A 25,957-nucleotide genomic window follows, 5' to 3' on the forward strand; every position below is an offset into this window, starting at 1 on the left:
CCGGTTGAAAACCTTTGTTTGGAGCCAATCAATAATTTCATGTAGGGCCTCTATTGTATCATTCTCACATAGATATAGAAATACTAAATTCGTTCACTATCTATATTTTTACTTCTAGTAGAGCTCCAATCTAAGGGTTAAAGTTATGTTTAGGTTAGGTTAGGATTTTTTAAAAGTACCCAGTACAGTGAACCTTATGGTACAAATGCGCGCGAAAATGTTAGCATAGGCCTATTGAAACTAAACTGGTGAAATATGGGACAAAAGTGGAATAAATTCGCGCAAAGCGCTAAAAATGGCATTTTGTGGCTATAAAATGGCCAAATATGAGGTTAATTTCGACACAAACCAATACACAGGCGTCAATATTGGGGGGGTGATTATATTGACCATCCCCTGGCAAAATATTGTGGCATTTACCCCCCCCCCCGATCTACGCCTATGTAATTTAGAGCCCTGTGACTCCATCGGTCTCCCTCTCTCTCCTTCCCCCCCTCCTTCCTTTTTTTCTTCCTCTCCTTGGCGGAAACTCTAATAGGCACAAAGGACCAATATGCGATACGTAATCTATTTCCTCTTCTTTCTATATCTAACCTCCTTGGGCCTACATATTAGTACTGATATATCATACGCTGGCGAAATTACGTAATTAATCGGATTAATTAACATACTGAGCAATAGGTGAAAACAATTTTGACAAAAGGAGTTGTCCTTGTCAATTTGTAGACATGTACTTTTGATTATTTACATAGCTTCTTCTCCAATCACTGTGTAAAACATCCATCCAAAAATCTGATTGCTATTATTATATGGATGAATGGACATATCACAAAAGGATTGCTTATCTCAATAGGGCATGTACTTAAGCATTTTTTTTAACTGACCGGCGTTATTGGGCGTTTTATCGGAGGTCACCGAGTAATGCCGAAGATCAAAATCGATTTTATGTATTGTGTATGTATCATAGGACGCTCGTATTAATTATTGTCTCTATGCGCTTGAGAATTCAACAATATAAATAATGGTAGCTCTATTATAATACACATTAATGTTTTAAGCAGATAAAATTCCAAAATATAATACGTTTTCTGCCTTTGCTTGTCACGTGGTAGGCCTATGTTGAAGTTGCGATTATATTTTTTAAATAAGTTTCAGATGAATAACAAGAAGACAAGTGGCCTAGTGGTCTAAGGCGCTAGGCTCATAGAGTACTAAGCGTTGCGCCGTGAGTTCGAACCCCGCCTCTGCCAAACTTTAAAAGAAGTAAATTAAAATTTGAATTTTTTTTTTTCATATTTGGGAAATGTGACTGGGAGAATTTATGTATGGTGTGGAGTGGTGTGATAGGGCATGTACTTTAACTGGCCGGCGCGGTCCGGTGACTAAGTCTTTATTGGGCGTTTTATCGGCAGTCAACGAGTAATGAAAATGGATGCATATGCAGAGGCGATACTGAGGCGACATTGACATGGTAAGGCCCTATTAGTTCAATGCAACAGCAGCGGGCTGTCTTGGCTTACCTATATGCCTACGTCAGTGAGTAATGTTTAAGGTAGAATGTACCAAATAAAATCAGTTCGGGGGCACTGCTAATTCAAAGACGTCTCTGATATCAAATACTCTTGAAGCGTCATGTCACATAAGAGTATCATATTTCAGAGACGTCTCATAAATCACATACTCCCTAGTTTCAAAACCCAGTCGCAAACGATATAAGTAATTTTGATGAACGTGCCAGCGCAGTGGGAATAATTTTGTGTATAGGCCTTATCAGGGTTGAGCTAGCCCAAGTTGAGCATGTTGAGTGCCTGCTAATTTTACTATCCAATTCATGAATTGGATAGTAAAATTGGGATTTTTTTACTTCAAAACATTTGATTTTGGCCATTGCAATCTATAAAGCGTGTTCTGGGACCATTTGTCAGAATTTGCACAGATAGATATAATTTTTGCACAGGTGAGATATTTGCTAAACATAGGAAAGCTTATTCTAATATACTCAACTTCGTTCCGATGTGCTGCATCGAGTGCCCAGCTGTCAACAAAGCTCGACGTATGTGATATCACAGACCCCCGTATGTGAAATCACTGACCCGTCTTTGAAATCAGAGACGTCCGGTTATTACGAGTGCCCCCGAACTGAAATAGGCCTATTTTCTTGAAAGCACTATCTTTGTAGTTGCTTGCATGGTGCATAATTAGAGTAAATAGAGAGCTTGCGAAATGGAGTTACTTTAACTTTAACTTTAACGTCTAGAGGATTATAGAGGATTATGTATTCAAAACCACTCTGCCATTAAAGCCGCTTGAAGTTAAAGTTAACGCCAGAATCTATACGCTGGCGAAGTTACGTAATAAATCCGATTAACTACCATAGCAATAGGTGAAAACAATTTTGAACATATCGCGCTGCACTACAAGCAGATTGAACTAATCACATGTGTATGTCTGCAATCGTAGATTGAACACAATACTGGTCTTTTCAAAGATACTAATCTTACAGGTGCAAGTGATCAGCATGATATGGTTCAATGCAGAGGTACCCCGTGAAAGTATCAGTGCAGCGCGGTATATTCAAAAATTGTTTTCACCTATTGCTATGGTAGTTAATCCGATTATTACGTAACTTCGCCAGCGTATAGTGTGCCGTAAATTATGATGAAAATACGTCATAATTAAAACAATGGTTTGCATATTTCCTCATAGACTACATAATTACCACTTATGTATTGTCTAGTTAATAGACCAATTATTGGAAATCTAATTTGGTTTGGGTAAAAAACATGCCACATGATGCTAAAAATTACTGATTGAATTATAGATCAAAATAAATGTTCCAAACGTCACACCTGATATATACATTTGTGTGTGCTCATGACGTACACCAAATCAGCTTGCGGAACCAAGTTTTTGGCTTGACTTCAACGCCAAGGGGATTAAGTTCCAGTAAAATGGACTGATTTTACGGGACCCAGCAGTGTAGTGAACTTCTGCGAATTGCAGCTACTGTGAACATTTTTTACAACGTTGCGTGTCTTATAATTTTACACCTCTATATAACCAAATATGTTTGTACTGTTCAGGTATTTTATTTAATTATTATTTTATTCATTTAGGCCTACATTATGTACCCCAATTCAGCAGAAAGCTGGTCTAACATGTGCCAAGCTAGTATACGCATATTATAGGCCTATGGGTATTGTATGTCAACCAAATTATTCATTATTAAAAGAGGAGGCCTATTTGTTACAAAAAATAAGAATGTCAGAAAAGGAGCATCCAGAAATATGTTGGTTAAAATTCAAAATTCTGGGAGTTTTTAAAGAACAAAATGAGGATCATTCGGGGAGATATATTTAATTCGATCAGAATGCAAAGAGGAGTCCTTGCCCTCCTAAAAGAAAACTCCTGGCAACGCCACTGGGGAGTGGGAAAGTGAGGATAGATGAATAGATGGAGGGAGGGGATGATATGGAGAGGTGGTGATGGTGGTGGTGGGGGGGGGGCTAGGGAGAGCAAACAGATAAAATGGGCTTGTGTCCTGATGGAAATATAAAATTGACAAAGCTGACGTTTACTGGAATAATAATTGAGCTTTTATTATAATAAAATGTTTAGAAGTATAATATTAGCGTATAGCTCATAACATAGGCCTAATTCCCATTGCATTGGTCATCGCCAAGAGATGTAATCCATGTTTATTCAAACTAAGCGCCTATATTGTAATAAGTGTTACCAACAAACCACTTCAGCAAACAAAAGGGAGAAATTTGATGCAGTCGCTTTTACATACCCTTCTTTTGATCACCCATTGATACACTCCCCTAGTTTAAACAACAAGACGCTGTTGGTACAGAAACCAATCTGGCGTTCGCGTTGAAGTGAAGTTGAGCAAGAAATCGAATCGATATTTTTGAAGTTGCCGTTAAAGTTCCAGTAACTTCATTCCGCAAGCTCTCTATTCACTTTTGCATTAGGGATATCAAGTACATACAACAAGCATGACAAGCAGGACATACAATCCCAGCAAACACGTTTTGGTATTATTCAATTATATAAAGGTCATGAAAACGTTTTCAAGAATGTTTTGGCAACGTTATTTAAACATTTTATACCCTTACAAACCCACCAATAAAACGTTTTCTGTAAAACGTTTTGTGTTTGTTGTGAATATACTACTTTAAAACTTCATACTTTAAAACTACGGTCCCTGTAGCTGTTTTTGAAATGTTATTGTAGGCCTGCTACATGTATGTTTTGCAAACGTTTTTAGCAAAACGTTTTGTCACTTCAACATCATTATGATACAATGTTTTGTGGCAACAAAACGTTTTGGGCCTATAACCATACCGTTAACCTGGTAACCCTTGTATGCTCTTTCGTTACCGTACGAAACGTTTTGTGTTCGACGGGTATCCGACGTTAGGGACCGCTCACAAACACTTGTTGCCTGATGGGGGGGGGGGGCCTGAAAAGTTTTGACCCTCCTAAAGGGGGGCCCTGAAAAAAATGACCACAAATCTTCCTGGGAAAATTGAGTTTATATGCTTTTCTATGGGGTTGACTCATAATTTTCATGTCAAAAAGGGGGGCCCTGAAATCTTTGAGGTCTGTAAAGGGGGGGGGGGCGAAACATTTTCGCGATGAAATTTTGTTTGTGAACGGTCCCTTAACTCGGGCCCATAGTTTTAACCACAACTGCATCTAATAGCAGAGATGTAATATGTACAACATACGTACATGACGATAGGGTACGGCTCCCGGATGCTTGATTTTTTTTTCTGCAACCATAACGGGACGCAAAATGCGATAATCATGTTATCACCCTTAGGGTTAGGGTTAGGGTAGCATTTTGCGTCCCGTTATGGTTGCAGAAAAAAAAACTTACGCCTCCCGGATACGGCTATGCTGGTTTGTACAAAAAAAGTATTGTCTTAAGCGTTATGAATCAAAGGTGTCCATAGTCCATCTCAGCATTAACTTGTACGCGTTCGAATCACATGTTCTCAACTATACGCTTCAGCAAGCTCAAAAACGTTTCTTCAGACCTCCGCTCTGTTAAAAACAGATAAAATATAATGTACTATTATTAAACAGAAAACGTCGTTTTTTGTGTTACTTTAAAGCCATATAATAACATTTGCTGAGGAGAACGCCCTCAATAGTTTTTCAAAATTCTGTTTTTTACATGATTATATTGTACTTTATTAAACTAACATACCCTGAAAAAATCAAGACTATAGGTGCTGTAGTTTGGTCAAAATCCGAGATTTTGAATAAAACGCCGGATTCGGCGTTTTATTATTACGATGGAAATATTAGTCGAACGCGTACACAATATTGACAACACAGTACGTGCATTGCGTGCGGGACGGATATACACATCAAAGGATAGTACCGTAACACAACCGACGGAGTGATACACATTGGCGACATCGGCGCTGGTAGTAAATTCCAATTTTCTTGGCTTTACCTCGGTTGTTTGGCGCAAAATTAAAAGGGGACATATCTGATAATAAAAGGTAACATTTTATGGCAAAGAAATACTTATCTATTTTGAATGAAAATGTTATAATATGGCTTTAATTAAATGGTTGGTTATAAGAATAAAACATGCCTTTTCAAAAATTACAATGCATAGGGCCTAAACTGAAATTAGACTTCGTACATGTCTTTGGGATTGATTGTCACAGTATACGAAAAACACCCTAAATAATTGCATGTTTTTGGCCCTTATGATCTCACACCACCAAAACAGAGTCCCATAGAGATATGTGCTAAATTTGCCTTAAGAAAACGTCATTTTTTCTTCACAGGAGCGACTCAGTTTTAAGCGACAGCTATGATGGTTGAAATCAGCCCTTGCCTGATCCCTCTGGCTGGGAAAAAATATAGGTTGACCTTCATTATTTTTTACGACTGGCCCTCAAAGCCTACGATGTCCGGGAATTTCCTATTTTTCAGGCAAAACCATGCCAGTGTTTCTGTAAAGAAAAGGCTGCTTAAAATCATTAAAAGTTATTCGATCTCTCCCATCTGTGGTACACTTGCAGGAATTAATATTACTAATCATGACCAATCCAAATTTGTCTAAAATTATGCAAATTTCTGCTCATTTTAATCCATGGGTTTTTCTTAGAAGTGAAATTAAGGGCGCACAACCATATAATTCTATTTGGTGGTGTGAAATCTGAATTCCCAAAATTGGCCAAATATTAAAATTTAACTTTTATTGCTAGTTAGGACTAACTAAAGGATTAGGGTATAGATATGTTTCATTTGGCAAAACAGGATATTTTTTATCCCAAAAAATCAGTATTTTTATGGAATAGGGAGTAAATACATGTAGCAAGAAAATGGTTAGATTTTGTGATCCGATAAGCATTTTGTATATTTACAATTTTTTGCTTGGTCAAAACTCAGTGAATTTTACTCACTGCAAAATTGCAAGCTTCACGTATCGGACTTCGACAGATATATTAATATCTGCCTTTCCCGACATCATGAATAACCATCAAATATAGTGTTTATCAAACTAAAAATGTATTGTTTATCAAAACATTCTGATAAGGCTTTAAAAAAATTGTTTGATTGGCGTAACATGAAAAAAAAAATAGGGTAGGTCGGTCGGCAATTTTTTATTTTTTTTTTTTTACACACATTTTAAGCTGAAAATCACGAATTTTTTTCTTTTTTTCTTAAATGTTAATCTTTTTTGATTTTTTTATTAATTTTTTGCAAAAAATAAGAAAAAAAGTCTAGGGTCGGGCCTATTTTTAGGGTCGGTCGGGTTACGCCAATCAAACAATTTTTTTTATGCCTAAGTGCTTGGTTAACTCATTGCACTTATCCACACATGCTAGTTTAAGATTTCACACCACCAAATAGAATTATATGGTTGTGCGCCCTTAATTTCAAGTCTCAGAAAAACCCTTGGACAGCTAAATTAAGCATTAAAATTAGCAGAATTTTGCATAATTTTGGCAACATTTGGATTGGTCATGATTAGTAATGTTAAATACTGCAAGTGTACCACAGATGGGAGAGCTCGAATAATTTTTAATAATTTTAAGCAGCCTTTTCATTACAGAAACACTGCATGATTTTGCATGTAAATTAGGCGATTCCCGGACGTCGTAGACTTCGAGGGCCAGTCGTAAAATGACGGTCAACCTATAATTTTTCCCAGCCAGAGGGATCAGGCTAAAGCTGCATATTAATTAGTGCAAGAAAGATGCTGTTCTTACCTGGTGTACAATCTCCACACAGTAGAGGGCACGCCTTGTTAATAGCTTTGTTTATGTCACAACCAAGTTTAGCTTCGTCATCACACCAATTTTCATTATTCATACATGGACAAATTCCACATGTTACAGGGCAATCCTGTTTGAAAACTTCGTCCCAGGCGCATACATCTTCATTGTCGTCACAATAAAATGCCCTATTCTCACACGCTATTAAAGAAAAATAAAAGATGTCATAATTAAAAGGGCATTTCGTGATCCACAGCCTCAATTTTTTTGAAAAAAAAGTTGAGATTTTTATACCACTGGAATGTATTATGTTCAATATGAAAGGTCAAAATTTTCGATTGATCGTCGGCTTTTCATCCCAGCTATATACACTTTAAGCTTTCAAATATCTTACCACAACGTCCACACGTTGCTGGACATATATATTCGGTATATTTGCTGTCACACTCTCCTTCATTTCGGGAACACACATCAGAGTCAAAATCCAAACATGTCCATGCTAAAACAAGTAACAAAATGTCATAGTTAATCTGCAGCCTGCATAAAGGTTTTCAGAATAATCAGATCGGTATTCCAAATCGAGCCCCAAAAGGAGGGTGGGGGGAGGGGTACTCAATACAAATGTCCATACGGGGACGTGCCGCAAACATGGGTAGCATTTTTGACCTTTTAGTATGTCAATGATCCCGTTTTCTAAGCCAATATACGATAATTTTTATATACGAGCGTCATCCAAAAAGTTCTACCTCCATCATCACATCTCTGGTTTCTTACGTGCCAGGATATTAAAATTACCCATAATCATATTCTTAAATCAAGGCTACAGAATAAAAGTTATTTGATGAAAAGGCGATTTTTGGTTGTTAAGATATGATGGTTAAAGCGAATACAGATTTGGTACACCGGAAACGGTAAAAATGGAAGCCAAAAATTTAGTACGCATTGTAGCTTTGGATAATGTCCATAAAAGATGTGGTCGTCCAACTCCAACTGGCAACTGTTTTAGATATTTGAGCTCCCTGACATGCCTTGGGGCTTCAAAACAAAATGAAACATGTTTTATATAATGTGATGCGATCAAGCAAAATCAGTCGGAACTCGGAAATATAAAATTTTCAGTTTGGATAGTAAAATGCATTTACAAAGCTGCATTTTGCAGAATATCCCATTACAATTGAATAACCAAAGATATGAGCAATTAAAAGTTTCCAAAACAACAGGAAATATTACCTTTGTTTTGCTATATCTCAAAATCAATATTTCCGAGTTCCGACTGATTTTGCTGGATCGCATCACATAATGAGAAGAAAACATCGAAGGGTTCAAAAGACATACAAATGTAAGTGAAATTGACCAGATTTCGACTAGACCATGTTTAAAGGTAATTCGTAATTACATCTTGTTTTCAGCAATGGATGCACCTTGACGTTGAAATAAGATAAACAGTTTGTCAAGGGCACAAACCAAAAGATCGATGACGTCCTATAAACGAAACTAGTTTCGTTTAGGGGGAGGGGGTAAAGATACTCGATTACGTTTGCATAGACATTGGTCTGATGAATCTCATTATATATTTGTAATCCTTTCTTCCTCAAAATGATTTTTTTAATAAAAATAAACCCGTTTTGAAAAATATCCACAAATATAAATATTTTTACAATAGGCCTAATCAACGTGTTCCCATTAATTTGTATTGGTTGCAAACATTTAAGGGTGCGTATATAGGCGACGACTTGAGCTAAGGGGCACAACATTGGATTTGCATGGAGTGCAGTGGGCATGGGAGTTTTTTGAAAAGAAAATAGAACACTTCGCCTACTAGTGAGCCGGAAAAATCGCCCACTGAAAGTATAAAAAAGGCTCGAAATACTGGGACAAAATTGACCAAAAGCTGTAAATGTGCCATTTCCATTGGCTTGGTTTTAGACAACAATTATTGTCCTCATTTAGGCCCATTAATAGCATTTAAATAGGTCAAGGAAGATGCCAATAGTCACATCATGGTGATGAGCCAAGAGATGAGGAAATATTGTTGCAGATGTCGAGAAGAGCAAGATCAGTGGAATGCTGCTTGTAAAAGCAATTGATTGTTGTAGAGAATGTAGAATATGAAAGTGAGAAAGAAAATTATCGGTCAAATATTAGCCTAAACGTACTTTAAAAAGGATTATAATTATCTGTCCTTATTTCACGGTCATTGGTTTTAGGAACAATAACACAAACTGACCAGTAAGATATTACCCTGACGTTCATAATACACCTGACCTTAACCTGTTTTTGCATAAATAGGGACAAAAGTTTGAAAGAATTTTCAGTTCTATTAATCATATCTATAGCCTACTGAATCACCTTCCAAATAATTAAGTTTTAAAAATTGACCGCCAGAACGCTTCTAAACTTTTGTCCGATTCAGTTCCCTGCCCTGTCCTGTCCTTGTTTCACGGTCATTGGTTTTAGGAACAAAAGACCAATGATACATTACACTGATGTTCGATATACACATCATCTTAGCCAGTTCAATTCTGTACAAATGAATATATATGCATGGAATTTTTTAGATTTGGTCGACATTTTCAACATGCTCCAATCTATCACCCCCCCGATACACCTTACCCCTTTAAACAGGCTAAAATTGTATTGAAATTAGTCTTTTTGAATAAAATAAATACACACTATCTGTGGTCATCTTGTGACTCCCTACATTTTGGTCATCAAAAGGTTTATGACCCCACCCCCAGTATATTTGGGACCCCCCCCTCCCCTCCTTCCGAAGAAAATGCCAGCCCCTTATCTGACCTTCAACTTGCATAAAGTGTAAGTTTTGAAGAGCTAAGTTGCTCTCAGGTCAAGAAAATGACGTTTATTTCCTGTTTGTACTGAAAGTATATTTACTGGTGTGCACCAATACCGATCGACTCTTTTACTTACTTTCTCCGGCCCATCGTGAATTTACAATAACGGCAGAAAAAAGGACCATGAACGCAATGACAAACCCCCTCATGTTGTGTGTTTTGTAAATACAGTGTATCTGCAAATAGGAAAGAAACAAAAACAATTATAAGGGTCTTGTTACGTTTCCAATTAAAATAAGTTAAAGTTGAAAAATATAATATTGAAACAAAAAGGCATTCCGCATTAGATTTTGAATATCAAAACAGCTCATATCAAGGGCTCATGTGTATGTAATTGCTTGTGAACATTAACTCTTCATTTACTGAAAGTCTCCAGCATTGGAAATCAATTTCGCTTCGAACGGGGTGGCGGGGGGATTTACCAACACAATTTCTCTTTTTTCAGGAGAAATACCAATAAAAAAATTGCAACGAGTGTCAAGTTGTAATGTAATAATTATTCTCTTTGAACTTAATTAAAAAATGTTTTTGCAATAGATATGCCCTTTAAGGGTAGACAAGGTACTGTTGGTCGAAGCAGCAAAAAAATACCGATTTTCATTATGAAAATCAGTATATTATTGAAAAATAAGACTTTGATGTTTTGCAAGAGTTCATTCTACAAGCCACTTACTTTTAAACCTTGCTTGATTTATCGTTGTTAATGAGTGGGGAGAGGCAGGGGGGCAGAGTGCCCCCTGGCAAAAAATGAAAGACAAAAGTGCCCCTCTGACAAAAATGAAAGAGAAAATCGGGGCAAAGGAAAAGAAAAAGGGCAAGGAGCCCCTTTTCTACCAAAATTCAGCCCGATCATGATCCAAAATCATGACAATCCGATCAACTGAACTGATATAAAGGGCGTTGGCTCTTTTAATTAAAAGTGGTTCCTTGTTATGCAAATGAGAGAGTTTACGCTCCATAACTTTCACGCAGAGATTCGGAGGCTTGCTTTTTGTTATTTCCCTATTTCTCGTGCTCAAGGACATTTCTTTACAGATGAATGAGCTTGAAAAGAGTCTTCCGCACGACTACACAGTGCGGAGATACAGGGTGTCCCAGAATGATTGATACCGAGAAAGATGGAAATTATTGGGTATGAACGGCATTTCTATTGGTCATATTGTTTTGCATTGTACATTCTACATAATATATATATTTAGCTTTCTCAGATTTTTTAGATTCTAAAAATTGAACGTTTCAAGTAGAAGTTAGAGAGGATTGCGTAAAAATTGTGAATTCCAAGTTTTGACAAAGCAACCTATTTTGAAAATCTGTAAAATTACTAACCGACCAGCACAAAGTTATTTGGAAAATGCAGTATATATTTGCTGTGTCCTGTTCTTACTTTTACTAAATAGTCGATATCTATCGTTTATTTATGATGTTACGAAGCAATCCTTGTATGGACTGAGGATTTGTTACGCTTGAGTGACCTCAAACTATTCTTTCTTTGGCGGCAGTTTTGAAGACAATTATTGCGATGTGTGAGTTTCATCATTTGAAATGCCGGCAGAGATGGATTTTCCATAAAAGTATAGAGAAGGTTCGTCCTTAGTGTCACAGCATGCATTTATATCCACAGTATATTGGCAAACCCACAGCTACGTAACGAAGAAGATTAATTTACTGCGGAGGATCCTTGAGGAAGGTTAATCCTCTGTAATAATGACATTTTGGGGTAACAATTGTGGTAAAAATCACATAAAAAGTACGTTTTTCAACCTAAATATCTGATGTCATATTGAAATGTTTATTTCCTATAAAAGAATGTAGGATTTCACCAATATATTTTACAGTGCGGCTGGACGATGGTGATAAAGGATCCATGTGTTATGATGCCCTGTAAATTATACACATATGCAGTTTTCGTCCATTTTCAGAAATTGCAATGTCACGCCATAAAACGAATCAAGCTATTTCAATGAAAGTCATAGATTAAGTAGGAGACATGTGTGGCTTCGTTTTGCACTTTAAGATTAGATACACTGTTGACTATTATATTTTTGATATTTTGTACATTTGTACATTTTGTACATTTTTTTCGCAATCAAGCAAAAGCTAATATATTTTGGAAGTTACAAAAGTTAGAGATCTTTCAAATTTGAAGGACAAAAATCTTTTGAGCATGTTGAGACAAACTGTAATTTTGTCAGTTGGAGTTGCAGAACTATTTTGAACTTTCATTGTAAAAGTACAATTACTATTATTATACAATAGCATCAAACTTAGTAAAAAGAAAGTTGTATAGTACTTAATGTAAAGTGTTGCTTATGTATAACAAGTTATAAGATATTTTTGAAAGCAGAAATATTATTTTTTTGAAGACATAGATATATTCTTAATTTGATATAAATAAACTTTTCTGGTCCAGATTGCAAAATAGTCTAAGGGTCTTGTCTGAGTTAATTGGGGGAAGGTGAATATTTTTTTGGTGGATAATCCGGGTATTGTACTCGCGGTATAACCAAATTTCTTACCAATTGAATACATGAATACAAAACCCACCCAAGACCATGGGAAGTGATTTTGCGAGAAAAACGTGTGTATCATTTTAATTCCTTCAGTTATATTTACCTGGTCAATATGGTAAGTTTTACGTGCAAATGAGTGGGTTAAACTGCATTAAGTATGACGATTAGCATTTCAGGGACTTCGTGGGGTTCATTTTAAATTTGGACTTGGGTGGTTTTTTGAATCATATACAAAGACAACAATGTTTGAATGAGATTACCACTAGTAAGATAATACAAAATAAAGCACACAGGTATGTATAATGTTGACAAGCATTCTGCCATGTAATATAAACCACACACTTGCCGTGATTAAACCCATTTTTTTTTCAAAGTCACTCTCCAGCAATCAATGTGTTACGAGACTCAAATCGTGGACTTGGGTGATTCTTTCATACATGCTATTTTTCACATGCTCAATAGACACAGTGGATGAATTTGAGTTGTTTTTTCATACATATGACAGGCCTATGCATAGCAACAAATTCCCATGCTTAACTCAATTTGGCCACAGTATGGACTTGGGTGGGTTTTGTATTCATATATTCAATTGGGATACCATTTTATTGATGATGTGATAAGAATAAATTTAAAGTCATTCTATATAGAGTAATTGTCAAACTATTGCAAAATATTTAAAATAATTATAACCCTTGATTTTTTCACAGGTAACATATCGTTCCAACAATGTGACTGATCAGAAGATGTCAAAATCAAATGGGCCATTGTAGATAACACTGATTTAAATTAACAGTACTTTGAACTGAAATTAATTTTGTTATCAATATTGCAATACTAAAACGAAAAATATAAAATGTTTAGGGCACTTACTTGTTTAGCAGCACTGCAAGACTCGGGTCAGCAGGAAAAGTTTATTGCAAGAAAATCCGGAAGGTGTTGCAAGGCTCAACCACAGAGTACACTGAGACGGTCAGATGATCGGTCTTTTAATATATAGATGAGTTCAAATGAGTTAACCTTAATGTTTACAGCCTCTTGTCACACTTTCTCGATATCTGACGGGTACCTGTTCCAGCGCTACGAAGCGTGCCTCTTCACACCTTACGAAATGCTTACCAGCGCACAGTATCATCGCCCCGATATCACAGAGCATACCTTGAGACAGAGAGTTGATATTCTTGAGAGGGCACTCTATTCACGTGGTTTCTTTTCCAACGCTAAAAGATCACGAATTTTGGTGGTTTGCAAATGAAAAGTGTCCGCACTATCGATTGATTACGTAACTGTTATGAATAATTTATTAGGTTTTTCAATGCAATCGCCTCGACCCATTAATACATATTATCTGTATTATCAAAGTACTTGGAACAGCAATCCGGTGAGTTCACTGAACTACGCCCTAATATTGATGGAGTTTAATGGCGTTAATCCTCTCCATACACAGATGAACAAATACAATAGATGAAGGTCAACACGTATGACCTCCTATTTGACATGTTATATGTGATGTACAAAAACCTGAATATCATAAAGATCAGTATTCGTTTGTGCATATATATGAACTGCACATTTACGTTGCTAAATATTACTCATCATATATAATGACAAATATTGGTATTATGACAATACGGTATATACATTGTATATAAAACGACTAATAGATCCTACTATCATGGCGTCAGGTCAATGTTCATCATATCCCGTATGTTTCTTAAAATTCATTCATATTTGAGACAAATTGCTGTGCCCATTTTATAGGTGCACAGGTAGATCCGTGCTTTTTTTAATTTTCATTTCCTTTTAATGAAAGAATTAAGGTTTTCCACTGCACGGGGCCACAAGGGTGATACTAATTTTAATGCTATATTTTCAAAACGAATACGTGTTCCCGATTGGCTCTATAGAGATTTAAAAAAAAAGGTATTTCTAGTACAATGCAGCGTCGGACTCTAGCTGAGAGCGTAGCCTAAGTCATTATAGACTCCACAAAGGGCATACACAAATGAACAAACACAAAGGAGGGTAGTCTCCTCCGTGACCAGCTTGATTTCGATGGAGCGAAACCAAATTGGCTGCATAGGAGACGGGTAATTTTGCCATGCAAATGAGGTGAGTGTCATAGCCCTGCTTGAGAGGACACTTGGCTCATTTGCATGGCAGTCGGACACTCCAATGACTCCATTATATTTGTTCATTTGTGTATGGAGAGCCATTCTTGGAGCCCATGGGACTCAGGCTAGGTCCTCAGGTAGAGTCAGACGCTGTATATACTAGAAACGCATATTCTTAATTCCGCGTTTATTCAATGTTAGCATTAAATTTGTATTGCCCGGCAGCCCCACGCAATGGAAAAACCTGAATTTGTTACATAAAAAGAAATGAAAATTAAAAAAAGTCGGGTTCCACCTGAGTACATATTAAATGGGTGTAGAAATTGTTCTGAAAATATTTATTAATTTAGACAAACATACGGGATATAATGAACCTTTGACATGACGCCATGATGACATGATTTTATTAGTCGTTTTATATCACCTATACCGTGTGTCATAATACCAATATTTTGTAATTTTATATAAGAACTAATATTTTGCATCATAAATGCGCAGTCCATATGTAGGCCTACAAACGAATACTAATCTTCAAGATATTAAGCTTTAGAAGACTTCAAAATAACATGTCACTAAGCAGGTCATAGGTGCTGGCCTTGTCCTATTGTACTTGTTCATTTGTGTATGGAGAGCTCACTGACCTGTATAGAGGTCAATGTGAGAGCTTCTTTACGGGGCACTTCTCCATCGGTTTCAGGGCGTAGTTCATTGAACTCAACGGGCTGTTATTTTAAGTGCTTTTATGTTATTGCAAAACGGATCGTGGCGAAAGCTAATAAATAATTCATACCAGGGTTTAATTGATCTGGGATGCGGACATATCATTATTCGCAAACCACCGGGATTCGATATAGGTTTGCGTTGTAAAATGAAAATGTGAATAAGAGTGTCATCCCCTTGCCGATATCTTCATGGTAGAAATCGCCATGGTAGGTTGAATCCACAGCCACCCATGCATGGCCATTTTAGTCAGACCTTATGAGATGCATAATTAGCCAAGTGACCTGACTAAGGCTATATATGACAATAGCCGGGGTAATTGATTTCTCGCTGTGTGAGTAAGCTTGTACGACATTGCGGTCAATGGTCATATACTGCCTTCACTTGAATAGCGAGTGCAGCTATAGACCTTTTTCCTCTTTCCCATCATGCACTATTCCAGGGGGTATGAGTGTCGCAAAATACATCATCTCCCCGGGGGAGTACAGAGTTATGTTCATTACATTCTGGAATACGGACATTTCGGCTGGTGCCTTCATCACAAAAAAAGGAATCCACGATAATCACGATAATGGCGCGCGATCACTAATACCTTTCGGGGGCAAAAAACAACATTTCTATGCCTAATGGACATGGTGTCCTCACCAAAAAAAGTTTCCTGCTATTGAAACCTAACTTTGTATACATTTTATAGACCTAATGGTGAAAAACTAATGACGGGACACGCAGTGATATTTTGTTGGCGTCCGTTTCACTTTTTTTTCGGAGATGAAAATAAAACGTAAACACAATCCCCGGACACAATCTCTTACACAGATGTTCTGAATCGCTCCGTAACTGTATCACTCGTGTATTCAATAATTGCATAATTAGTAACATCGATGCCCTTTACGATAATCCGCATAGGCCTATATGGAATCAGTATGCCCATATTAAGACAAAATAATTGCAAAGGCCTGGCAAAGACCATCGGATGCACACGATCTATGAGGTTGATGAACTACGTCATACCCCCTGGAATAGTGCATTGTGGAATAGAGGGAAAAAGGTCAATAGCCTGCTGCGCGCTGTAGTCCATACAGGACCAACGCAATATAAAATTAGAGTTTTTGAATTCAAAGCGCATGGCCTTTTTTCAAAGCGCACGCCAACGACTATCATATCTGTTCAACACGTATTTTCAAGTGTATGAGACCACATCTGGTTTCTTGAGACGAAATCATTTACGGGAGATATTCATCATTTTCTAACCCGGTATCCGAAGATTTTCGTCTGATATCAAAATCGTGCATAGCAATTCACGTGTATCGATCCCGTGTAGGCCTATTCATTTTAGTGTCTCTGCTGCACCAAATAATTATTAGCCAGGCGATGCGTTCCATTGGAGGAGTTACTTAGGCTATACGCCGTAGAAGTGACGTATATAGTTAATCGGATTAACTACCATAGCAATAGATGAATACAATTTTGACTATATCGCCCCGCACTACAACGTTTATGCGGTACCGATGCTTTGAACGATAGATGTCAAAGAAATGCTAATCACTTGCACCTGTAAGATTAGTCTCTTTGAAAAGAGCGGTATTGTATTCAATCTATTATATGATTGAAGACAGGTGATGAGTGCAACCTGCTGTCTAGGCGTTGTGCCTGTGTGTAGCGCACTATAAATCACTGCACTTTTTTTTTCTTTTTTCAGGTCATGGTCCCCTCTGACACCAAATATAAGTTGCTCACTTACACTCTTAGAAATCACCGTTGTTTTACGGCACAATAGTCCAGTCAATCTAAACAAATTAGTGGTGTCACTCACCACTAATTGCAACATAATTTTTTTCACTTTTGTATATTTTAGGGATGTCCCCTGAACATCATATCAAAAATATACTAAAATATACTTGGTGGAAAGGTAGTTTTTGGCGGGAAAAGGTCATACAGGGGTCAAATTTCAAAATTGTATAGTTTGTCATATCTGTGATGTACCATTCTCAAGTTATAAGCAAAAAGGTCAAAGGTCAAATTTTGGGGTCCACGTGGGTCAACTTCGAAAAAATGCTCCGATCCCGGTACCCCAGGTCAACATAAAAAGTGGTAACCATGTGTGTTCTAAATTTCGCGGAAAAAGGGTATTTTGTTGACTGAAATCGCGGACCGCGAAATCGCGAAAAAAGGGGGTATTCTGAGCATTGTCTCCGCGAAATTTTTAAAAAAAGGGGTATTTCACAGGTTCGTTCGATCGATGTCTTCAGCCCGAGTCTTCAGCCTCCATCCTCTGGCATTTCATTGATTCCGCCCTCAATCGTCACAGCGAGAGCGTCAGAAGGCAGCTTTTTTACTATTGGCACGGCGGTTTCCCGATATAGTTGTCTAGTGGGTGTTGCACGTATGCTCCCGCACGTTTTGAAGAGAGCTGAATGAGCGACGCGAACATCGATGGTGTCAGATGTAACCGTTTTGGCTGCCGTATACACTTTTCCATGTGGTGAATTGAAAACATTGCGGGAAACATTGGCAATAATTGGTTAATAATGTTCCTGGATCATTACATGTTTGGGATTTTAAAACAGTTTTGTGGACAGTACTTTCCCTGAATTTATTATAGAAGATATTTTAATATTTTATGTACATAATATGAACATGCATGATGTTCCTAGGTAATGTAGAAGCTGTACATGGGCTCCGATCTCCTTAAAAATGGTCTCAATGTGTTCGTTCGTCCTTTAAAAACACTCCAAAATAAGAATAGTTTGCCATATCTTGGATGCTTCGTTACCTAGGTAGCAGGGTAAAAGAGGTCATTGACCATTGAACTCTATTGACCCCGACCTAGTTTTCGATGTTACGCATGTAATTAAACAACCTAAACAGTGCAAATATTCTTTTAATGAATTAGGTTTGCAAGCCGAACAATTTGAGACCATTTTGGTTTAAATCAGACAATTTTAGTTTTTTGACCTCTGTTGAACCCAACATTTGACCTTTGACCTTTTCGGCTATAACTCAAGAACCGTACATCCCAGGTATGGCAAACTATATTTTTTCTGAACCCTTATGACTAGAGGAATAATTTGGTGTAGTTTTTAAAATGATTGGAGCAATTTTGAAATTTGACCCCTGTATGACATTTTCCCGCCAAAAACTACCTTTCCACCAAGTATATTTTAGTATACTTTTTGTATGCTGTTCAGGGGGCATCTCTGACATTCATAGGAGTGAAATAAAATTCTGTTGCAATTAGTGGTGAGTCAAAACCCACTTTGACTGGACTACAAACCGTAAACTGAATTACTATTTCTCTAAACATTTAACAATAGGCATGTTGGTACCGTAAAATTGGATTATTTTGTAATGTGTTGCATCGTCCACATTTTTCAAATAGTAAATGGCCGTATGACAGATTGTGTTTAAAGACTACTTCATTATAATTTATCATGATTTGTCGTGTACAAAAATGCCTATTTACGGCACTACTGTAATTGTAACGGGAAAACGTTGGCAATAGAACTGCCAGGTAATTGCCGTATACAATTACGGGCTAGTGTCGTACATTCATACCGCATACCGTATATTTTACGGCAATATATCGTAAATATGCGGGTAAATATCCCGGGGGGGCACTCAACTTAAATTTTGGTAGGGGTGTGCGGCGCGGAGCGCCGAACTTTGGGAACTGAGAACTGATTTTCGGGCAAAATAGGGGCTTGAAGAACTGAAATTTGGACCAAATTATAGGCTGTTGAGCTAAAAATTTCCAAATTTTTTCCAAATTTGAGCTTAAAGAGCTGCAATTGTCAGAGTTTGAGGCTCAAAGAACTGGATTAGATTCAAATGTGGGGCTTAAGGAACTGCCGGAGAGCCTGAAAAAGGGACCCTTGACCGCCGCACATACCCGTACCACCTTAACATGTGAGTGCCCCCCCCGGGGTAAATATGCTCATTTTACGGTAAAATACTTGTTAAATCATCGTTCTTACGGCAAAAAGGTTGGCAATAGAACTCACTTATTTTACCGTAAAATTTACGGAACATTAAACTACCCGGTAAGTCAAACAAATTACATGACCATCTTTGTCAACAAAATACTCGTTTTCTCATAGAACTAAGTAACACGGAGAAGTGGCGCTACAGCACATTCTTTCCTGTCATAGTTTTAAATATTGGTCAAAATGATACTAAAATTTCGAAAATATTATACAGGTAAAAATATGTCTTGGTAAATTTTAGATTTTTAGAGCCACAATTAACTCTAACAGATGTAACTTCTATGTAATTCAGCATTTTACTGCGAGATGATAAATATGAATATGAATATAATTTCATTCACCGGGTAGTTTTTGTCGCTTCTTTCCTTTTTTCTTTCCCTATTCTTTTTCCTCCCTTTTTCTTTCTTTTTTCTTTACCTCCTCGATTTTCACTTTTCATTTTTTGTCAGAGGGGCATTCTGCCCCCTCGCCCCTGCTGCCTACGCCACTGAATAAGGATAAAGATGGATATGATGAAGAAGACGGAGGGCCATTTATAATTGGAACGTGACATGAAACCGCCAGATTTGCACATTTGCCCTTCAACGGATTTGCGCAATCCGATTAAGTTCAAGATCATTAGACTCAAGAAAACTTAATCGGATTGTGCAAATCCGTTGAAGGGCAAATGTGCAAATCTGGGTTTAAAATAAGGCGATCTTTTCCTTTAGACCAAAAAAAAAAAAACAATTAAAAAATTATCGGAAAAGCAAAAAACAAACCTTCATAAAATCAGCATCACTTCTGTCACATGAAAAGATGATCAGATGAGGGAAAGGCAAAGAATTTGTGATAAGGGAATCTTTTAAAGAAAAATACATCACGTTTTTCAAGAAATTCGCCATCTTGAATAAATCAAAGATCTGATACTATAGCTTACTTTGAGATAAGATAGTCCGTACAATTAACGTGCAAACGGCCTACCGATGTGAGGACAGAAGATGTGACTCTCATGCTAGTCTCCCATACAACCAGCTAATTATGTGGTCCTGACACTCGTCGTTCAACCACCAGGACCACGTAATTAACCGGTTGTGCAGGAGACCGAGCACGAGAGTCACATTTTCTGTCCTCCCATACTGCAGTTACTGTCCGTTTTCCTATACACACTACTTAAGCAACTTTACTCCTCTTGTAGTAAAATAAAGATAATAAATGGTCAAAATAATAGGTTGCCCAATAAGAATTTAGATTTAACTATTATTGGGCAGCCGTGACCAACAAATAAGTAAAAGAGTTTGCCCAACCAAATAGGTAGAAAGATTGGACCAACTTTTTTGCAGTGTATAGCGCGTTATTAGCGCAATATGCTATTTTTGAATTCTCCTATAGAGGGGGCACACCACTAAATCAATGCGCCATTTGTGTAACCCTAATGAGTTCCGGTAAAAACAGAAACTTTTTGAGGTATTTTGGGCTGGTCTGTATACTTATTAATCAGAAAGAGTGGCGAATTATAGCTTAAATAAAAGTGTAAAGCCTATACATAAATTTGAGTCGCCAAAAAGTCGCATTTTTATAATTATTGAGAAAATAGGTCCGCGAATTAAAAAATGGCAGAATCGGGTTTGCAGTCTTGAGAGCATGTCAAAAACAGTGAGGGCGCTGTTCGCGGCCTCCTAGCGGGAAAACGAGATGGAAGAACCCCCGTACATTGAAACATATGTTAAACTTTCATCGATTTGCAATCGACTGGTCATCATAAAATATTTTTAAACGAGCCCAAAAGGCCTCAAAATGAGCAAAGAAAACCGGTGTTTTTACACGTGTTTCAATGGGAAGATTATTTAGTGGTGTGCGCCCTAGACGATTTCCCTAATTGACCACTTTGTCGCCGTTGGCGGCGTTTTGGCTCTGCTAACTCAAGTTTAGCGGAACAGAAACACTGAAAGCGAGGCCAAAGATCAAATTACATAGGCCTACTCCCAATTATGCAAAGTTAATTTGCTAAGTAAATATAAGGACTATCTAGCTGAGACTAGATACATAATGTAGTACAAGCACAATAGAAGTATATTATGTTTAGCATTTTGCTAATTTTAATCTGCATAATTAATTAGGGTTAATTTCTTGAAAAATAAAATGAACTCTAATTAATTATGCAGATTAAAATTGCAAAATGCTGAACGTAATATACTTCTATTTTACTTATACTACATTATGTACCAAGTTTCAGCTAGATAGTCCTTATAGTTACTTAGCAAATTAACTTTGCATACTTGGGAGTATGTTATTTGATCTTTGACCTCGCTTTCAGTGTTTCTGCTCCGCTAAACATGAGTTAGCAGAGCCAAACGCCACCAACGGCGACGAAGTGGTCAATTACGGAAATCGTCTATAGGGGCCGCATGTCACCTCAAAAAATAACACTGTCAATTGCACTAATACCACACCCATGAAACTATCAGTGCTATAGTGCTATTAAATTTGTGATAACATGAATGACATAAATAGCACGTGTACGGAGAGAGTACGGTAGGCCCTATGCTATCTGCGCAAATTGCCAGTTATAGCTGCTTTCTCGAAAATCGAAGCATGGATCGAAGGAAATTAAATTTTTAAACGCCAACCATGATAACATGCACAATGACCTTGGACCTGCAATATTGAGCCTCATATTTATAACTTGGTAACTATTATTATGACCTACGTGCAAATATGTTACATTATGATGAATAATGTGACATTTTAGTGAAGAGCATATGTGTAATTATTGCTCCCAGGCAGGGCGTAGCCAGCTTTCTTGGTCAGGGGGGGCAAAATAAAATGTTGGGGGCACAGACGAAAAAAATGCAGTTGCATCATACAATAGGCCTACATAGAGACTGTATGTCTTCGAGCTTCCCGAAAAGGCCTTATTGGGATGATGTGCGCGCGCAGCGCGAAAAAAATGGTATTTTACATTATTTTCGCCCATTATCCGGCTGAAAAGGGCTATATTGTTACAATGTGCGCGCGTAGCGCGGAAAAATTTTGTATTTTACACTATTTTGGCCCTGAATTTTGCTAGAAAAGGGGCTCCTTGCCCTTTTTCTTTTCCTTTGCCCTCCTGATTTTCTCTTTCATTTTTTGTCAAAGGGGCACTTTTTTCTTTCATTTTTTGTCAGGGGGCACTCTGCCCCCCCCCCCCCCGCTGGCTACTCTACCGGTACTGCCCCCAGGATGATCATGTATAGGTCTATGGACAATAGGGCATGCGTCAGCTCTACGGTCCTTGGTTTTCCACTTTCATAGTGCCCTACATGAAAACACAATAAATCAAGAGTATAGGTATGTCTGAATTAATATCCAAAAAGTTCCCGCCTTTTAATACTTTGTACATTAAGGAGTTATTTAGGGTTAAAACTATGTTTTTGTTATTTTTTCAATTTTTACCCAATGTCAAATATTTAAAATAGCTGTAACTTAAACAATAAATTGAGTAGCACTTTCTATTACCCTCCCCTAAATGCATCTTATATAGACCACTTGACATCAATGTTTATCAACAAAGGAGAGGGACTCGTCTATCGATATGCTCGAACGAGCCGCTACACTGTTCAATGGCTTTCTTGAAATGTGGCGGGCGATTTAAAATGCACATGCCCTTAGCAAACTACGATGCGTACGCACACTGCAGGGCAAAGAACAATGTGAATTGTCATAATGCCCGCGCATACTGCCGGGCAATGACGTCACATGCCAAGTGGTCTATATATATTAATTTAGCATATTCATGTTGCAAATTTCAAGATATTATAGGTCTATCGTATTATATTTCACTTTGGACATTTAAAATTCTATCACTAATCATCACTCACCATTATACTAGGTAAGGAAAAAGCAGTGCCGCCGAGAGCCATTACGGGCCCGAGGGCAATGTGAACGCACGGGCCCCTTTGATCAGTGATGACGGTGCATGACTTCATAAGTGTGCGTGTGTGTGTGTGTGTGTGTGTGTTGGGGGGGGGCGGAGCAGTGGCGTAAATTTCTTTGTGACATGGGGAGGGAGGTTGGTGTAAAATCCTTGAATATATGTTGCAGCGGAGCGAAAGTAGCATGTTTAGCTTCCAATGATCAAATGTGAACATTAGAGGAGACAAATGCGCGCGATGCGCGCACAAATTTGCAATTTGAAAGTGGCATTTTGCTCCCAGATTAAGTTTCTCTTAACAACTTCCAAGTGCAACAAATTTGCCAATTTGAAGCTAAAATAATCCAAGCATGAACCGTTGAATTGGACAAATGCGCGAGAATCGCGCGAAAATTTGCAACAAACTCCGTGCGAAGTGCGGAAAAATTGCCAATTTTAAGGTAAATTATCAAATAATAAACTGAAGAGCACAATGCGCGCGAAACGCGAGAAAATGTGCAATTTGTGTTCCCACGATTAAGCTGCACTCCCCTGATTTCATTATATCGAGGATGATCATTTTGGCAAAAGCAAAGAGTAAATTCAAGTGAAATATTTATTAGAGTGTGTGTGCTTCAAAGGCTATCTTGTATTTAAAAAAAAATGCACGTCTCTTTTCTTTGTTTTTACGGGCCCGCTCCTTTTGTTTGCTTTTTATGAACCGTAAAAGAGCAAAGAAAACAGACCTTTCTATAAATGGACCTGTAAAGGCAAAGAAAAGAGACCGTATAGCGGGCCCGTAAAAAGCAAAGAAACGATACCATAGGCCCGTAAAGAAAAGAAAAGAGACCTTAGTGAGTATGTAAAAAAGTTTAATAAGCAGAGAAAAGATACCTTAATGGACTCATAAAAAGAAAAAAGAGACCTCGGGGGTTCGTAAAAAGTAACGAAGAGATACCTTAGGCCTAATGGACAAGAAAAGAGATCTTTTTGGCCCGTATAGTAAAGCAAAGAAAATGTGCCTTAATTACAAGGTATCTTTTCTTTACCTTTTACGGGCCCCTGAGGCCACTTTTCTTTGCTTTTAGTAAAGTGTGTTTTCTTCACTTTTTACGGGCCCCCTAGGACCCCGGGCCCCGGGGTAATGCACCCGGTTACCCCCTCCCTTGTCGGCGGCACTGGGAAAAAGTATAGTAAAGTTAGATGGGAAGGGTCATGTTTTTATTTGGTATTACAGTGAAATAATGTTCCGCACTTCCGGGCCGCACTTTTAATTATCTTCAGCCCATTTTTGGGACATTTTATCCAAATTCAAACATTATTACAGGCGTTTAAAAAAAAATAAAGTTAAGGGTTTTTGAGTGGCCCAAAGTGGCATCTCTGCGGTATATAGATTCCTCGGTATTTTTCACCCAAGCCGTTGAATGAATTTATATACTAGAATTTGGCAATACATGGACAACGCTGAAATATATCGACCTATTTCCCAACCAAAATTAAAATGTTTATTTTGCTAATTCTTATAACATAGGCCCCAATGTTGCACAAAATAATAAAGAATTACAGTCGAAAGGTGTAAAAAAGTAATGAAAAAAGTAGAATAACATGTATTCTTTCAACCAGATTGATTGCAGGAAATCATTTTCATAATAATATTATACCTATTTGTGCATGCTCAAAGACTTGAAATGAGCAATGTTAAGTTTTCAAGTCTATTAAAACACCCCTTATTCAAGAATATCCAAATTGAGGGGCTCAAAGGGATTCTTTCAGGTTTTGTGGAGAAATTGCTCAAAATAGTAAATATTAATTTTTGGCTTCCTATAGGCCTACCATTTTGTACTGTGTGCTAATTATTATTCCTACTCCGAAGTTGTAAACAAGGCAAATGAATAAATTGGCAGATGTTAGGAAAAGATAAACAGGTTAGGCCTATATTTTTGGGTTTTGGTGTTGGTAAAAACGTTTTAATAACATAAATGTCGGGTTAAATAAAGGTCATGAAAACATTTAAAACGTTTTGTATGTTTTCAAAATGTTATTGAAAATATTTTCTGCAAACATTTTTTGCCAAATATTTTGTCACCCTATGTTTGAGAATATTTGCAGTAAGTTATCAAAAATGTTTTTGAATATTCACCCTGTTCACCTCGTAAAGTATTAAAGCGCGCCGCCATAGCTTTTTCCATGATCTTGATCCTATTTTTATCGATATACATCGATCACTTATCGGATTAAGTATTGGACACAATAGATGAAGTATTTGATTGACAAGGTTACCCCTGCGTCCCCTAGCCGCTTGTGCATTTGCCCACCCAGTTATTTACTGGTACCTCCCTATTAAAATTGCAGTAACTCAATTGTCAAAAATGCCTCCTTTGGCCCCCATGGACCAGGTCGTGTCACATATATACCCATTTCATATTGAAGTGCCCCCCCCCCCACCCGGCCCCGGTGACAAGCATCACGCGCAAAGGACGGACTTATTTTGGACGAAACGGAACTAGACCAAGTACCACAGCTTAAAATGGACGACAAGCTGCAGTTAGCGTACAACAAACACGGAACGGACAGGTATCGTATGGTAATAAACTTTTTACCTAAAAAAAGAAGCTTTTTTGACACCTTTTTGACTAGTTAAATGTTCAACCGCTCGG

General features: G+C 37.5%; 1 protein-coding gene across 4 annotated transcripts in view; it reads right to left on the reverse strand.

Moving 5' to 3' along the window:
- Positions 1–3,644: 3,644 nt before the first annotated feature.
- The window catches only part of LOC140144687 (uncharacterized), a 156,042-nt gene continuing 133,729 nt past the window's right edge, over positions 3,645–25,957 (reverse strand). For 3 of the 4 annotated variants that reach the window (XM_072166495.1, XM_072166496.1, XM_072166494.1), the window contains 4 exons: positions 10,182–10,281; positions 7,648–7,752; positions 7,248–7,454; positions 3,645–5,055 (listed from right to left, as the gene is read on the reverse strand). In XM_072166495.1, coding sequence (XP_072022596.1) covers positions 4,997–5,055; positions 7,248–7,454; positions 7,648–7,752; positions 10,182–10,254 — 444 coding nt within the window. In that variant the 5' untranslated portion in view covers positions 10,255–10,281 and the 3' untranslated portion in view covers positions 3,645–4,996. Of the gene's footprint in view, positions 5,056–7,247; positions 7,455–7,647; positions 7,753–10,181; positions 10,282–13,485; positions 13,605–25,957 lie in introns of those variants that run through there. The other variant, XM_072166497.1, reaches the window with a different exon arrangement.

The sequence above is a fragment of the Amphiura filiformis genome, unplaced genomic scaffold (assembly GCF_039555335.1).
Source record: "Amphiura filiformis unplaced genomic scaffold, Afil_fr2py scaffold_72, whole genome shotgun sequence".
NCBI classification, from domain to species: Eukaryota; Metazoa; Echinodermata; class Ophiuroidea; order Amphilepidida; family Amphiuridae; genus Amphiura; species Amphiura filiformis.